At 38.3% G+C, this 16,724-nt stretch overlaps 2 protein-coding genes across 2 annotated transcripts in view; both read right to left on the bottom strand.

The window, feature by feature from the left end:
• Positions 1-12,288, bottom strand: part of LOC115626747 (unconventional myosin-XV) — a 36,969-nt gene extending 24,681 nt beyond the window's left edge. The window contains exons 1-2 of the mRNA XM_030522199.1: positions 12,010-12,288; positions 150-438 (exon numbers count right to left, since the gene is read on the bottom strand). Coding sequence (XP_030378059.1) covers positions 150-275 — 126 coding nt within the window. The 5' untranslated portion in view covers positions 276-438; positions 12,010-12,288. The remainder of the gene's footprint in view (positions 1-149; positions 439-12,009) is intronic.
• A 1,565-nt stretch (positions 12,289-13,853) lies between these two features.
• LOC115626744 (poly(U)-specific endoribonuclease homolog) lies at positions 13,854-16,249 on the bottom strand. The gene is made up of 4 exons (XM_030522195.1): positions 16,037-16,249; positions 14,758-15,964; positions 14,265-14,694; positions 13,854-14,195 (listed from the first exon to the last, which is right to left on the bottom strand). The coding sequence occupies exons 1-4, from the start codon at positions 16,221-16,223 to the stop codon at positions 13,962-13,964; spliced, it is 2,058 nt and encodes a 685-aa protein (XP_030378055.1). The 5' UTR covers positions 16,224-16,249; the 3' UTR covers positions 13,854-13,961.
• Positions 16,250-16,724: the final 475 nt, after the last annotated feature.

Below are 16,724 nucleotides of genomic sequence, written 5' to 3' on the forward strand. Positions count from 1 at the left end.
GCAACATTTTTGCCTGAATATTAAGTGAAATGAATGCCTAAATATTCACATAAGATATATGACTAATGTTCGAGGTGCGGGGTAAAAACAAAAAATGGGTCAACGACTCTTTTCGTTTAGCAGCTTCCGCTAATTATAGCATTACTCACCTTGCCCTTGATTAGTGCCTGAACAACAATCACTTGAGCCGCACGGTGCACCTCCTGAATCTCACCGGGAATGGGATGTCCCACGCCTGGATCGAACCAGACCAAATCACCTTCGGCCCAGTCCATTTTTGTGTTGTGTTGTTGAGCAATCCAGTCCAATCAAATTTCCTGGCTTCGAGCTCAACTTATCGTTAATTTATATCTTCGTATCGTATATAGCGTTGTAAAGGGGGCGTGGCGTTGCGTAAATTTTAAAGCTGCTGGCCAATTCACGTTATAAAATACATTGCTGCAAATAGAAACAAAACAAAATAAATTTAATCAACTTTTCACAAAGAGCGCGCTCAGGCAAAAAAATTCACGTAATTATCTTCGTGCAGTCGAGCACCTTTCCATATAAAAAACCACAGCCTATGGCATATTAAAAAATTGTTTATGCTTATCAGCAAGCAGTCGCGGTGACGATGACGAAGCCGATGCCGACGATGATGGCGACGCCGCCATTCACAAGTGATTGTGTGTGAAAAGTTCACAGTGGCCGCCACACGTCGCATCGTGATGAATGAAAGTAAAGATTTTTTCTTTCTTCCATGATTATTTGCCCATTTCGAAATGTGTACAATCGAATCGGCTGATGCTATGGCGAAACTGAAGACAAAATCCATGCCAGTGGCACTGCAACTGCAACAACGACAAACATTTCGCAACTTGTGCATCAGGGAATCTCCACGGACTCGTAAGTGATGAAGCAATTTGTCGATACATTCCAATACCTTCAAATACGTTATCGAAAGTCTAGACTTTCGGATTAAGTATTCCTCAAATGTCCCATACAAATTTAGACACTGACCCGCCAGGAAAAGGACTAATTGAAACTCAAGAAACTTAAGTTCTCATGCGTGCCTTCCATTACTTTTTAAATACTCCAATATTCAAGGCAGAATTTTTGATGTGCTCGCACAACCATCAACAGTCAAATTGTATATCAGTATTATACATACCATATACATATTCACAAAAGGGTATACTTGTATCTAAAAGCGTCTATCTTTTTATATATAAGTACAACTATATTGCAATAAAATGAAAAAGATCCCAGTTTCAGGATATGGTAGACAAGATGCTTAAAATTGCAAATCAATTTCTTGCTTAAATAAAACATTAGAACATAAGCAGACAACTTCAGTCATTTTTCATCTCACATGTGTGGGTTGAAGCTCTGCAGCAGACTGACCTACTTCATACATTTTATTCATTTGAAAGCGTTCAAAAAATTCAATTTAATAAATAAACAAAAAAATAGAATAAATGACTTCTGATTATAGAAGAGAATGCTTAACTTCGCCATTTATCATAATTTATGTTTAATGGAATACATTTTGCACAGCAATTAATTAAAATCAACTGTCTACTTCATTAAGAAATGGCCATATATAAATTTTAAAAATAATATGACCCCAAAAGTGTTGCCTAGAATATTAAATAGCAAAGCAAGACAATGACAAGACTCTGTTGTTTCTGTTGCTCTTATTTTTGTTGTTATTGTTGTTGTGGAAGCAACTTTCACCTGTTTTGTGGCACAGCCTTTAAACATAAATATTTATGCCCAAAAATGACGCAGCATGGACTTCGACAATCAAGCTGACAGTCAGACAGAAATTGATTTGTATTTGCCAGAAACGAACATGAACAGAAATTTGTGATTTTAATGTATTTTTGGATATGTGCACACACTGTGGAATGGCTTCAAAATAGTTAAATATTGAGCAATGAGAGAAAAACACAAAATGTGTGCTGTTGTTGTCGTTGTTGTTGTTGTTGTGTCTCTTGTTGTTAAATAGCTGGCAAGTGCTTACGAATTAACAAAATCAACAGAACTCGTTTCACTTAAACTAGCAATGCGACGCACAGTGATGGCCAATGATAGAGACTGCAAATGCTAATAACATTTGAGGCAAACAGTTAAGGCAGCAGCCACTCATTCAGTCAGTCATCCAGTCATCCAGTCATTCAGTCATTCAGTTTGCCGCTTGATCAGCGCTGCTTGCCAACCAACACGTACGCATACCTCTGTAGCCTCCACTCCCTCTCTAGCGCCATCTTGCTCGCTGGCGCGCATGCGCACTCGCTCTTTTTCTTTCAAGCTACTAAGATATACACACATACATACATATGTGTATATAAATACTTATATACGTATGTATATATGTTGGCTTGGCTACGAGTTCGACCGCATTCCAATGCTAAGACGTCGCATGGCTTGGCTCTAGCACTTTATGCGATAACTGCTGCCTCAGCTGCTGCTGTCTGATGCCTTAATGCAACAACATCAACCACAATAACACCTCAACTATATTCGGCATTAAATAAATAACATTTACTTAGTCAGTCGGATTATCTCAGAGACTGGCCGAACAAATTATAGCCATTTTCTTTACCAAGTTTGTTGCCTAAGTTTTTCGTTTTACCCGACCAACCCAAAAATAAAGCATTTCTTTACATTTTCAGCAGTAAGGTGAGCCGAAAAATAAAAATAAAAATGAAAATAAAAAATTCCCATGACTAAATGCGTTAAAATTTCTACCAAGTTGTGTCAGATTTCTATTGAGCAGCCGAACAAAATTTTTAAAAATGATTTTAATCTAGCTTTTTGTGTAGCTGTTTAGATTTTTTACACGCGCGTCGTCTCACTGTCTATGGCACATAAATTTGTGCTTTATGACACACACACACTCACACACACACACATGCGCACCTGCTCAAATCTTAAATTATGCATAAGATAGATGTGTGTGGCACTAAAATAATAATAAAGTTTTCATGTGTTTGTTGTGGAAAAGAGACTTTGTCAGCTGCGCGCTTTCGACCATGCGGCAGCCTTTTTGCTTGCTTGGTAAGTTGGCTTGTTGCTTGGCTCGTTGTGAACCACATTCTTGGCATAGTTTACATTGATAAATTGCTGAGGTGGATACATGAATGTGCGAGTATAGGCCTTGCAGCGGCAGCCAAAACGTCGCGGCGCTTAAAAAACAAAAACGGCCAACATGGATGAATTAAAAGACCAAGTTAGCGCATAAAATGTTATATAATTGATAGACAGGTGTTCAATTGGTTACATATTCAATACTCAATGAATCAAGTGTTTGGTATTGACGTTTTGTAACCCTGAATTCCCCTTGCACCAACACAAAAATAAAGCTCGCACAGAACATAAAAATGAGTCCACCAAATATTTTCTTCAGATTCTCCATTTATGTGTTTAAAAGCGGCAATAAAAAAGTATTAACATGCAAACCAAACGTAGCTCTTAACTATTATTACTTTACCATTTCTTATTAAGAATTTCTAAAAATGTACATAAATTTAAATAACTAAGATGTAAGATTTATTTTTCATATATATTTTAAATATCTTAAACTACTTAAATAACTCTTTTTCCCAAATGTTCCTCCAGAACACGAAAAACTTTACGACAGACAAATGCTACTCAATTCAATGGGCAATTGGCACTTTAAAGTATATTCCCAATTTAATTTAACAATTATAAAGTTTTAAAAAAGCATTGTAGGTGGTATGTCTAGTTATTAAATATATTTTTTTATATATGGTACTAGTGATAGCAGGGTATACTGTGCTTTCATTTGATTTCCTTTTTAAACAACGAAGTTATTGATTCGCTTATTATTCCACTAGGGAGAGAAATATTTCAAGCATATTCGTATGCCAATTGGTCCCACTGCTACCTAAAACAGGGCTGATAATGTATTTGTTTCTACACAAATAGTGCTAGAAAAGCCACTGTCTTCAGTTATACTCCAGGGTTAGTGAAGATTTATTTTTGTAATTAAATTATTGAACAAACAATTCCATTCCATGCACTGTCATATATGGACTTATATTTGTTATGTCATTACCAATCTAGGTAACAAATACTTAAGCACACTTGCTGTCTATACACATATACTAAAAATATACATATACTCGTATGTATGTCAGTTAGCTGTGTCGGCCCTTCGCAAGCCACAAGAATTTGCACAGCTGTTAATGTATGTCGCAAGTTTTGGGCCGCCCACATATTTCCGCATGAATTGTCCGCCTCCTGGCTGCCCCCCGCATCTCGCAACAGAATGACTAACTGGCGTTTTAGGGTGCGGTAGCTGCGTGTCAAGCTTAAAGGCACAGCCAAAACCTAATTAAAATGAACAGAAAATGCAGTTTCAATAACCTACGCGCAATTGCGCTTCGTCTGGGTGCCGCCAACTGTGTGGCACTGTGTGGCAGCAACCAACACGCAGGCGTGCAGTGAAACTCTAACAAGACGCAGATGTACTAAAATAGAAGTACGAGTACGAACATACACATGTGCCGTCTTACTGATTTATACAGTCATGTATAGAAAGAGCAGCCGCATTATTATTGCCTGCAACTTTATCGGGGCACATGCACGCACAAAAATATAAATAATAGAAGAAAAAAATGTACTCGCTTAATTATTTCATTTAAGCAACAACAGCGATCCAATTCATCCATGTTGGCGCAAATCGTGCTAAACTGAGAGTATGTTTTGATTTGGAATTTTTAATTGGCGAAGTTTGACGAACTGCAAACGCCACTTCGGCAAATGCAATCAATTTTATTTGAGCGTAAATAATTTTTACTTTCAAAGATTGTTTTATTTTAATTCACTTTTGCCGCTTTTATTTTCACATAAATAATAAACTTATTATTATTATTCATGCATTTTACTAAAAAAGAAGATAAAAACGCAACGCAAGCAGCAGCAATGCAAGAGAAAAACACCACGATACAGCGCGAATACATATTTCACACACATTACACACTTTCCACACATATTTTGAAGGCTAAAAAGGACATTAGGCCGGCACCTTTAGTTAAAGCTTACAATTATCTTTCTATATTGTAGTGACAAGAGTTGTTAATATAACTTTTAAGAATATCGACCAATTATTTATGCTTTTCCTTTAGCTGTTCCAATTTTTGTCATCTATTTCCAATTCAAATATGCTAAAAAAAAAACTTGACATCGATCCTGAAACCTCCATCGGCATTTAAATAAAAACGGTTTCGGAACACATCGAAAATCCGGCTGCCATGGCAATTATATAGATTTTAAGCATAAAACCGATTAAGAATAAAACCGATTGAAATGATATTTTCGTGAATGCAGACAGCATTTTGTTTATCACTTAAAAAATTACTATGCATTTCAAACTAAGGGTTCTCATATCGATCTAAAGTTCTACAGTAGGTCAGGACTAGACATTTTGAATTGCGATTTTCAAAAAAAGCATATATTCCGTACGAGCTTGTTTTTGTCAGTAGTTATCCATCCCAGGCTACAAACCATGTAACGGACTAGCTCGCATAAAAACGAACGCTACCTACTGATTCATCTCGTGATTCCGGTCATACATTTATGCATACATCGATAGTAACGATTGTTAACTTATGTAGTTAATGTTTCATGCTTTTTCAGCATTCTAGTGAGGAGTTATTATAGCCTTAGGTACGCTCTTAAGTGTAAGTAGATGAGCGTGCAATCCGAGAAGGGGCGTTCATAAGAGCCATGATGGATGACTTAAGTACAAAAAATGGCAATGGGAATTAAAATGCAATGGCACGACTAGTACTACAAGTTTTACGACTGTGACTACACTTCTATGTCTTTATCATGGCCATTCTATTAGGTTCATATGCCGTGGCCAGCAACTGGCCGAAAAGTTTGCTGCAAGCATTTTACTTTATGGTACTTGTGTACTGTTGCCATTTTTCTATGTCATTTCAATTTGTAAAACGCACGTTGACGACGAAGTTGTCTGACTGACAGTTTGACTTATTGGCTAAAAGCATTGGACAGCCAACAGACATGGACATAGACATGCATACATACATATGTGCTTCAAGGGAGTGACTAGTCAGATATTTCACTGTCTTTGCTGTTGTTGCTGTTGCTGCCACTGCCGCTGCAGTAAGCCGCTTAATTGCTCAGCTATCGTTGCCTGCTGCTTTTCGTTTTGTACAAATAGAAAATTTCATGTAGAAAGAAGAAATATTTAGCAAGAAGTCGAAGTCGAAGTCGGCGCACGATTTCACTAACACCAGAGCCAAAATGAAATGAGTTGAGCGAACGCGTCAGCTTAGGCCGAGCGTGGCCAAGTTGGCTAAAACAGCACGACACATACGCACACACATACTATATAAGAAAAAAAAAAGTTAGGCACAACAGTCAGTCAGTCAGTCAGGCAAAAGGCCAATAAACCTTTGAGACAGCAACGCAACTCAACATTAAAGAGCCAAGCGCCAAATATTGCCACTGTAGTTGCTGTTGTTGTAGTTGTTGCCATTGTTGCTACTGCTGCTGCTCATCGATCACACGAACACATGCAACTCTGTGTACATTTATAAACGTGTCTGTTCGTGCAAACAAATGCTGAAAACAAAAAGGGAAATTTTTGACATGTGCAAAAGAAAGCAACAAAACTTTTGCACTGCAAAGACAATTGAGAGTCATTGTTTTTCTTGTTACTGCTGCTATTATTGTTGGTGTTATTATTCGTTGGCCGTTGTTTCGGTGTGGGTTTTAAAATATTCTAAAATGCTGCGCTTGTGTCTAGGGTGTGTCGGGCATTGGGCCCGTTTGCTCTGTGCGTGATTTGCTTTTATTTTTTTGCAAGTATTTAAAAATGCAATCGCGGAGAAAAACATTCGACGCACCCAAACGCGGCCTAACAATAGCGTGACCCGCGGCCTGTAGGCACAATGGTTGAATGCGTGAATTGGCACAATTCTAAAGTAGAGCAAATCAATTAAATTCCTTTTAACAATAACTGTTTAAGCGCAAGGCATAAAAACAATCGTTTACAGAAATAAACTGATCTTTGAAAAATAATAATATGTACCTTATTGTTTAAACTGAAGGCACAAAAAATGGAATAGTTTGTTATTAATTGTTCAGAATTGCTTAATATAATTGCTTTAGAACAGCAACTAGAATGCAATGTAAGCCAAGCACATTGATCAAATAAGATTCAGAAGTTGGGAATATATGAGCAGTTAAATTTGATCTGATCTTGGTATTCTTATGTGTACAAAAATATCGAGATTAATTTTGCAAATGAAAACTGCACCATTAAGTGAAGTAAAATATATGTTTAGCATTTCATTAGAACAATTAATTAATTATTTTGCACCAGCTATAATTTTTAAATAACGCCAAAACAAATACATTTTAGCTTAATATTTAACATGTTGTAACGATATTACATGATTATATTTTATTTCATTTATATTCAGACCTTAACTTTATTTGAAAAAGAAACACTATTTAGTTTGTAAAATCGAGAAATCAACTATCAAAGAACTATGGAGAACAATTAAAGAAAACTTCAATAAACCGAAAAGGCACGTGCTATTGAAGTTTAATATCTAAGTGATTTATAAAAATATATACCTATTTATTTTATCTATGCCATTAAATGTATTTCATTTAAAGAAGTAAATATTTTCAACATTAAGTGACGTTCTCATTCTCGTTGCTTATACCGTCTGTCTAACATCAACTTGGGTCCACACATGTTTCTTTTGTTTCTTCAATTATACTGCGATTCATTTTCATTATTAATTTAAACTGCGCCTCTTCACACACACACACAAAAGATCAGAATAAAAGCCGAATGCAAACGCTCGATTCGAGCAACTAACCAAATAGCTTAAATGCCAAAATGAAATCGTTGGCATAAAAAAGAAATACAACAACAATAAAAAAAAACCAATGAAGTTTTGCCTCAAAACCAAAAAAGTAAATTAAATTTCACTCTATGGGCCATAATGTTGTTGTTTCTGCTGTCGCGGCTAGTGCTGCGGTTGACGCCATGTTGACGAACATTTCTATCTGCGACTATTTTGTTTAAATAAAGTAAAAGTCAATTAACATCTTTGTCGCATTAACATGCGCGCGCGCGATACCAAAGAGTCAACGAGTCGTCGTCGGAATGTTTGTTGTTGTGTATGCCACACTCTCTGTTGTAAGTGTTGTGTGTGCTGTATAAGTATGTGTGTGTGTGTGTGTGAGTTGCTTTTGTTATGCATTTTTAGCATTTTAAGTGTATGCGGTGCTTGCCACGCTGCGCATGCTCAGCTCTTTCTTTATGCCTTATGCATGAAAATGAACATGAAAGCGAATAGCAAAAAAAGCGACAAGAAAATAAGTTGGCAGCAAAACAAAAGACTTAGGCAACGAACGTGAACCAAGAATGTTGAGAGAGCACTGGAGAGTGACTACAGCTGGAGCTGGAGTTGGATCTGAAGTTGGAGTTGGAGCTGGGGCGTTGTTGTACGGAAGTGGTACACACACACACACAAACACACACATGCTCACACATAGGCCACAAATTACAGCGGTTGATCGAGTCGTCAGCCAAGGCAGCTCTAACCAACTGGCCGTGCAGAATTTTTTTCCAGCGTCGACTGCTGGCCGGAACCAGTTTGCTTTTGCCACTACCAAACCAATTTTATTTTTATCTACTTTTTTTGGCTTTTTACATTCCTGTTGTTGTTGTTTTGTTTTTTTTTATTTATTTATTTTGCACGCCTAACTGTTTTGCCAACCGTATACCGTTGCAGTCGTCCATTCGTCCGGTCGCTCTTTCATTCTTGGCATGATTTGCCAAAATGTCGCTGGCAGTACGGTATGTTGTCCATTTGCGGTGCGTGCTGTTTGCGCTTGATTTGGCATTCCTGGGTTGATCGCACACACACACATATGAGTTTAGGTCAACATTTTTGTTTGCAACACTCGAATGCAAGGCAAACCCAATCGAAAATTGTAATAGTGAGCCACACTATTGCTGCGAATTTACCTTAAATGTCGCTAAATTCTTAAATGTAGCTAAATTCTTTTTAAAGAAGTTTCATTTGAACATAAAAAAATCCGCCATATTTAAAAAAACATTAAGCTTTACCCCAAGTCTTTTTTCCACCTAAATTCCCTTCGACTTGAACTCTATTTTCATTTATTTAATTGGCGAATGTTTTGTAAAGCCATTTTATTGCGGTACATATACAAATAAATAAAAAAAAATAAATAAATGCTGAATTCACAAATTTTTTGGTATTTGTAAAAAAAAAATTTTTTTGTTCTCGTCTGTTATCGTCTTGGCATTTCTTTTAATTCTCTAACGTGCGCGTGCTTTTCAAAAATAATGCTTTTACATAAAAAACCAGCCAATGTTATCTTTAAAGTACCAAATGGATTTGCTTTAAAATCTGTTCAGCAGATTTGAAAATTACAATATTCAATTAAAGAACACATATGCCACCCATCCGACATTTTTGATATTAGCTCGAAATTTGGCCTTTTTTCTCTGCTTGCTGCTACATCAGCAACCGTTAGAATCTCAAACATTTACCAAAACGAAGTGCTTGAGCAACAAACTTATGCAACATGCAGCACATTCTCAAGCCAAGAACCGTTACACAATAAATTGAAATCGATCGCCCGACCAGCTTATCAGTGGGCAGCAGCACCCAAAGCTGCAGCATTACAATAACAATAACGACAACAGGTTCATTAAAAAATAAAACAAGCCCGTATATAGCCAGTCACACACACACACATACATGCAAATGTACATAATCTATGCAGGCATCTGTGAGCAGACAGAGAATAGTCTTAGTATTAAATTATGCATACAGGTATGATAAAAGCTTGTCTGCAACATCTTAAGGCATTAGTCGAGGAGTGGAGCAAGGGGCAGTTGGGGACGATGGGGACGATGTTGGCCTGAAACTTGTTTGTCGCCACCGGCGCACGCCTTCGCCATGATCTCAACAATGTCTGGGATGCATGCATACTAAGATGATTACAAAATGAAGCGTCATAAGCAATTAATATAAAACTGTATATGTAAGTAAATTCTGTAAGCTGCATGACAAACTTGAAATTAATGAAAAAACTATGTGTTTATTCTTCTCATAAAAACAATTATTTGCGCCTAACTACTAGCAGTATACATATGTACTCGTATATGCAACCTTTTTTGTAAATTAATAGCTTGGCCTTCAAATGTGTGAATAAATCCTTGTCCACCTAAACATAATAATTATCTCTTATATTGCTTTTCCAATAGTTCTTATACAGATTGTTATGAGCAAACAAACTTTTAATCTTAAAAGTCTTAATCGCTTTGAACAATTTGGGGAAAAACAAAGCATGAGAGGGACTTTTTTGCAGCGATCTGTTGCGGGTTATTGTTAATGAAGAATGAATTTTGAAATAGGAGAGACAGCAGAGAGAAACCAGACTTTATTTTTATGCAAGCGGGTTTTGTAGAAAATGATTTATGTCTTTGATATTTTAGAGCTTTGTGACCTTCTCAAAATTCATAAACTCAACAAAGCTAAAGTATATATGTTGTTGAACTAAAAATACGAATGTCGACAGAAAGCTAATTTTTTTTGTATGCATATTGCTTGCACTAAAATCGTATTTTGAAAACTCCACAAAGCTACAGAAATTAGGAATGATTCCCTATTTAAGAGAAAATGTGCATTCTCAATTAAATAGTTTCCAATGAAAGCCTTCACTAAAATGCATAAGATTATTATTATTATATTACTATTATAAAAGAAAATAAAACACACGTTTTGCGCTTCATTTTCATCGTTTAAATAAAAAAAAATATAAATAATATGGCAGAATAAAGTTAGCTTCCTTTTGGTTGGATAATTCTATTATAAACAAGTCAATAAATAATTTTAAAAATAAAATAGTAACTGACATCAACATGTTCCTAAGATCTGAATATTAATTGTTGTTGCTCTTTAAGATCTTTACTTTTTTAAGAATGATTGTAATGCTATTAAATTTTAATTTTTCTTTTTAAATTTGAATGTATTGTATGTGTAGTATGTTTTTTATGTTGTGATATTGAAATAAATAAATAAACATGTAAGCACGTTTTTATCTATAGATACACCATTAACATGGTTGCAAAATGATGTGATTTGATTCTGGATTGAATTTTCTGAAGACCTCATTTGAGGTTATCAGTTTTATCATTTAATCTTTAAATGGTTTTATTGCGAACATTTTATATACATATATATTCCATAAATTATAGCTAAAGCAAAATCTTTTCCGCGTTTCATGCAAGCCAAGCCTATCGACAACTGATTAAGAGTCTTTGTCAGTAGGTTGTCAAAAATGCTACAAATGTTAGAAATGGTTAAATACGAGCTCTCTCTTTCTCTTCGCCTCGGCACTAACCGACTTCACTTGAGACTGTCAATCATTTAATTTTGCGAGCTTGTTGCTGGTAGCCCTTTGACCTAATCGCGCTTATCTGGCCAACATTGTTCATTGACTGCGGCAACATTTTCGACCGGCATTCAAGCATAAACTTTGCCACGAGCTTAAATTTATTAGTGGGTAGGTCCCATGGAACGAACCTCAACTTCAACCCTGTCTTGGCTCAATGAACATTTTTGGCTTTTGCAAATGCCAATTTACACTCAAAAAAAATAGAATTAACTCTTAAGAGACACAGCACACAAATCGGCGAGTACACACACGTATAGAAGAAATCGTTGATGACAACACTTGGTGTTAATGTTGTCTTTTTTCTATTTAGTTTCGCATTCCGCCAGAATTTTTTTATTTTTATTGTTTATTTTATTGAATAATTTTCTACATTATTTACATACGAGTATGAAGGAATGCCTGTGTATGTGTGTGTGTGTGTGTGTGTATGTATGAGTATGGAGTATGGATGTATGGATTTATGAGAACGAATATGCATAAGTATGCAAAGTGTATTTTTTTAGCTGTCTCTTCACTCACTTGCTTTATTGTTGTTGCTTTGCGTTAGCCGCCGCCGTTGCCGTCGCTGTCTTTGCCAACGTCCACTGTTTGTGTGTGTGTGTGTGTTTGTGTGTATGTGTGAGTACGTGATGTGTGTGTGTGTATGTGTATTTGTGTATTTTGTGCTGCGCTTTGTGCTCTTTTTCCCAAGAGTCTTGCTTTCTACGTCACTTCGTCACACACAGCGCATTAGAAGAATTCTGCTACATTTCCCATTTGTGTTGTTATTATTGTTGTTGTTGTTGCCATAATTTGTTGCTCTGAAAAGTTCTCTTTTTTTTAACTATTTTGTATTGCCAATATAACAATAACTGTTGCTGCTTCTATTACTGTTATGCTTATGTACACTTGCGAAAAAAAATAGTTTGGTTAAAAAATATTTGCTCTTGGTACTTTTTGTATACTTTTTATGTACATATGTATATAATTTTCTTGGCACGCCGCACACCAAAAAAAAGACAACAAACTCGTACGACAGTTAGGCAGCAACTGAAAAAAGCCGTCGACAAAGATCACTTGTTGCGACTACCGCGACATCGACCGCATTTTTTCACTGGCTGACTGACTGGCCGAGAGAACCAAGTTGAGCGACACCGAGCGTTTTCCAGAGCGAGAGAGCGACAGATATGGCCAGAGAGCGGTAGCTGAAGCGGCGATGTGTCCAAACCGGTTTCAGGCTCAGTTCTCGTTGGCTGGGCTCCCTTTGAGCCGCTGCTGACGTTTCAAGCACATTGCTTCATTGACTGGCCTAGAGCTGCTGATATACTATCGATAAATCGATATCTACACGTTATTGGATATGTCAAAAGCAGATATTTTTCCCAATAATATGTTCCTTTAGTTACTGGAAGTAGGAAAAACCTAGGCCTAATAATAAAGACTAACTCTATTAACATATTAGAAAGGGCAGTAGCTTGAAAATATAATTTGCATAGCACTAAAAACGTTTGTTTATTTTTAAACTTTCAATCCACTACCGACTTAAGCTATTTGTCAAAAATAAATATTTTGAACTTTATACTGTTTTGCATTTTCGAGTCTAAGCAATTAGTTGATAATATCATTTAACCGTTACACAAACAAACTGAGGAAAAGAAAAGTGTCAGTGGAATGCATATTACTATTTTGTTTCTATAATTCGTTTCGTAAATTAAACATTCTTGACTCTTAAAATCAATTGTCTGTTTAACAAAGTTACCATAACATAAACCAATATCAAGATAAGGGTTACATTTTTTTTATACTAGAGAGAACTAATTTGAATTTGTGCATCGTTTTAGTGCAAGTTAAGTCCCGTATTGTTTTTAGTTTTCTTCTAATGTGAAAATGTGCGGAAAAGTCCTTAAACATCACTCAGCCGCTTGTCAACATCATTATTTGTTTAAGCTCAAAAATTGCTTGTTTTTACTTTCATTATACTTTCACCTTTAAGTTAAGTTTTTAATCTAGTACTACTTATGATGGTATTTGCATCATGAAACTATTGATTATACTTTTCTTTGTCGGGCTTTTGAATTTTTATGTATATATATATTTTATGTATATATATAGGTATATATATAGGTCTAATAATAGGCTATAAATCGGCCATAAATGTATCTATAATTCTAATTATTTTGTCAGACATTATCGCTTATACGGGTATATTTGTTTTTAATAATTTATTCAGCATGAGGGCCCCACTGTTTCAACTGCTTGTCTGCACTGCTTACTCTTTGAATTGTTTTTCAAAGCAGTCCAACCGTTAAATCGTTTCAACTGCTATCACAAGCAAGCAGTTCAACCGTTACATCGTTTAAAATGCTTGCTTAAAAACTCGTTAATTCGTAGTTATCTGTTTTAAAGACTTTATTTATTTACATACACGATATGAGTTCCACATAAGACTATTAAAAAAAAAAACTGCATAAGCTGCATTAATCAGCATTATATTAAATCTCAGGGTAGGCGCTGCCAATCAGGCTCTTGCCTCTATAGCGCCACGAATAGGTGACGATGCCGAACTTGCTGTTGCCCAACGAGACAGGACAGGTGCGATCCGGACGTAGCTGGAAGCACACCGTATACAGAGCCAACTCCAGCTCGGGGGAGGTGCCAATGAACAGAGTATTAACAGGCTTATTCAGATTATTGTGAGAGAATCGTATCTTGACGACTTTGCTTTTCTACAGAAACGGCAAAGAGAAGAGTGTATTTTGAAATGCCGCATTTTTTCTGCCGTAGCTTCTACTTACCGTGCCCAAATCTTGTTCCTTTAAGTAGCCTTTGTAGTCGAAGCGTCCTGCCTGCTCCTCCTCATTTACATAGACCCAGTTGTGGAACCCAATAATGGTGCCATTCTTAACCTCGTGCACAAACACATGCTCAAAGCCAGAACTGCCAATCTTGCCCTGGCCGCGAGAGTATTGCGTAAACCACAGCTCTTTGACAAGATCACGATGCGTCTTTGGATCAGGTGTGACCAAGCCCTTCTGCTGCAGGAAGAGCATAGCCTGTCTCATAACACTGGTTGCCATGACTGCATCGAGAAAATCGTTCTCCTCTTTGCGTTCATTAGCCGTCACATGCTCATTGACCAGCGTGTCCTGCTCATAATTATTAAAGAGGGCATGCATCTTCGCTATGGTGGGCGATTCCAGGGCCTTGCTGTCGACGCGCAGTAAGCTTTTAAAGGGGATAAAGTTTTAGTCATTGTCTGGGTAGGGCATGAAAGTTACAAGCACTTACGGCTCCGGTGCCTCATCGGCGCTGTCAATGGAACGCGTCCGTCCCTGCAGATTCACGGTGATCAGGTTGAGTTGACTATTGGTCTCCTTCGTATACAACTGTTCGGTCAACTGGCGAATTTCATCGTCTGACGCAAGCGAATTGCCCGAGGACTGGAAACCAGGACGCACTGTGGAGGTCGAGTCACCACCAGCGTGGGGCACAAAAGAAACTCCGTGACCGCCAGTACCGCCAGACCCAGCACCACCAATACCCGCTGGTGTGGGTAAAGCTGGCTTACCAGCTGGTGTCGGATGAACTGGCGCCGCAGGATGCACGGGCGTGGGCAGCGGATTCTCCCAAGCTGATGGCGAGGAGGGTCGCTGTCCAGGAGTGCTTGGTGCCGCGCCCGGGGACTTGGGCGGGGGAAGGGATGGGAAGTCCTCCTTGACCGATGGCCGACGTGGTCCCGGTAGCGCGGGGAAGTCCTCTTTTGTTGAACTGCTGCTCTGTGGTTGCTTTGTGGTTGTCGTAGTACCACCGGTACTGAAACGCAAATCAAAATCTGGTTGTTGAGGCGTCTGTGGTCGCTGCGTCGTTGTTGTTGTTGTTGTTGTGGTGGTGGTCGTAGAACTAGTCAATGGCGCTAGCCCAAAACTTGGACGTCCCGCACTGCCAGCCGTACCGCCAGCTGCACCACCCGAATAGCTTAAATCAAAGCCACTGGGTTGCGGTTTTTGCGGACGATAGGGCGCGAAGCCAGGTGGAAGATTTGGTGCTCCCGCTCCGGCCGTCGAGGCTCCACCTTGAGGACGACCAGCGGCTCCAGCTGAGCCAGCGGCGCTCTGTCCATAGCTCTGCGTTTGTGTATTCTGTGGGGCTGTGGCGGCACCAGCCGCGGCTGGCCATTGCGGACCACTGGCCCCCGGTGACCCCGAACCGAATGGTGAAGAGCTGGGTGTATCCGGTCGAGGACCTAAAGGCATGAGTGGGGCATGGGAAATGACCAGTGGTGGTGGCTTCTGTGCTGTGGCGGGCGTCACGCCTATAGCTGCCCGATCCGGAATCAAGGAGCGCACTGTGGTCGTAGTCGTGGTTGTCGTCGTGGTGGTCGTCTCCTCATTGCTGCTGCCAAAGAACTTCTTGAAGCCGCCGAACCAGCCGGACTTTTTCGTTGTCGGCTCATCCAGGGGCGAAGGCGTTATCTCTATTTCGCTCTTGTAGGCATCTGTTATTTAAAATGAGGGCATTACAGACGTTATGCTGGAATAAAGACAAAGACATGGTGTTGGGTTTCTACCTGTCATTTGGCACTGGCCGGCGATGACTACGCAAACAAATAGCCCGATCAATGCCAACGCATTGTGGCCGCGTTCGCGATGGAAACGCATTTTGTTTTTGCTTATTTTACTTGTATTGTTGTTGTTGCGTGTGTTTTTATTATCACTTTTCGGTCGATCTCTCCACTTGCTTATATACTTGAGCATTCAACGGACACACAACTTACAGGTCGGAGATTCAACACACGACTAAAGCAGCTGACTCGGCGATAGCTGCCGATTCCCGGGCCGGCATCCGCTTGATCTTTGCTGTGAGCTGCTGCTGTTACTTGTCGCTCAACTTGTTGTTGCTGTTGTTGTTGTTGCTATAGTTAATGAGCTTACGTTGCGGCGACGTTGTAGCATTAGGTATGGGACTAGGCGCACAATGTATGCCCTGCGTCTTCAAACTACTTAGCAGACAAACTCCAAATAAAATCAATGTTTCTCGTATCAAATCGATGGCTATCTACAATTTGTTTACCCATAAAGCGCAGCCAACAGAATAACGCACATGTTATGATTCTTGACATTGAATGAATACTTACACTGATAAAAAAGTTGCATAGTACAGATGAATATTTTCATATTAAATTTCATGTTCAAATATAAACATCCTAAATTTTACTAAAACCATATTCAGTTAGTGATTTTAATATGACTAATATT

Source organism: Scaptodrosophila lebanonensis, unplaced genomic scaffold (assembly GCF_003285725.1).
Source record: "Scaptodrosophila lebanonensis strain 11010-0011.00,11010-0021.00 unplaced genomic scaffold, SlebRS2 tig00000089-arrow-pilon, whole genome shotgun sequence".
NCBI classification, from domain to species: domain Eukaryota; kingdom Metazoa; phylum Arthropoda; class Insecta; order Diptera; family Drosophilidae; genus Scaptodrosophila; species Scaptodrosophila lebanonensis.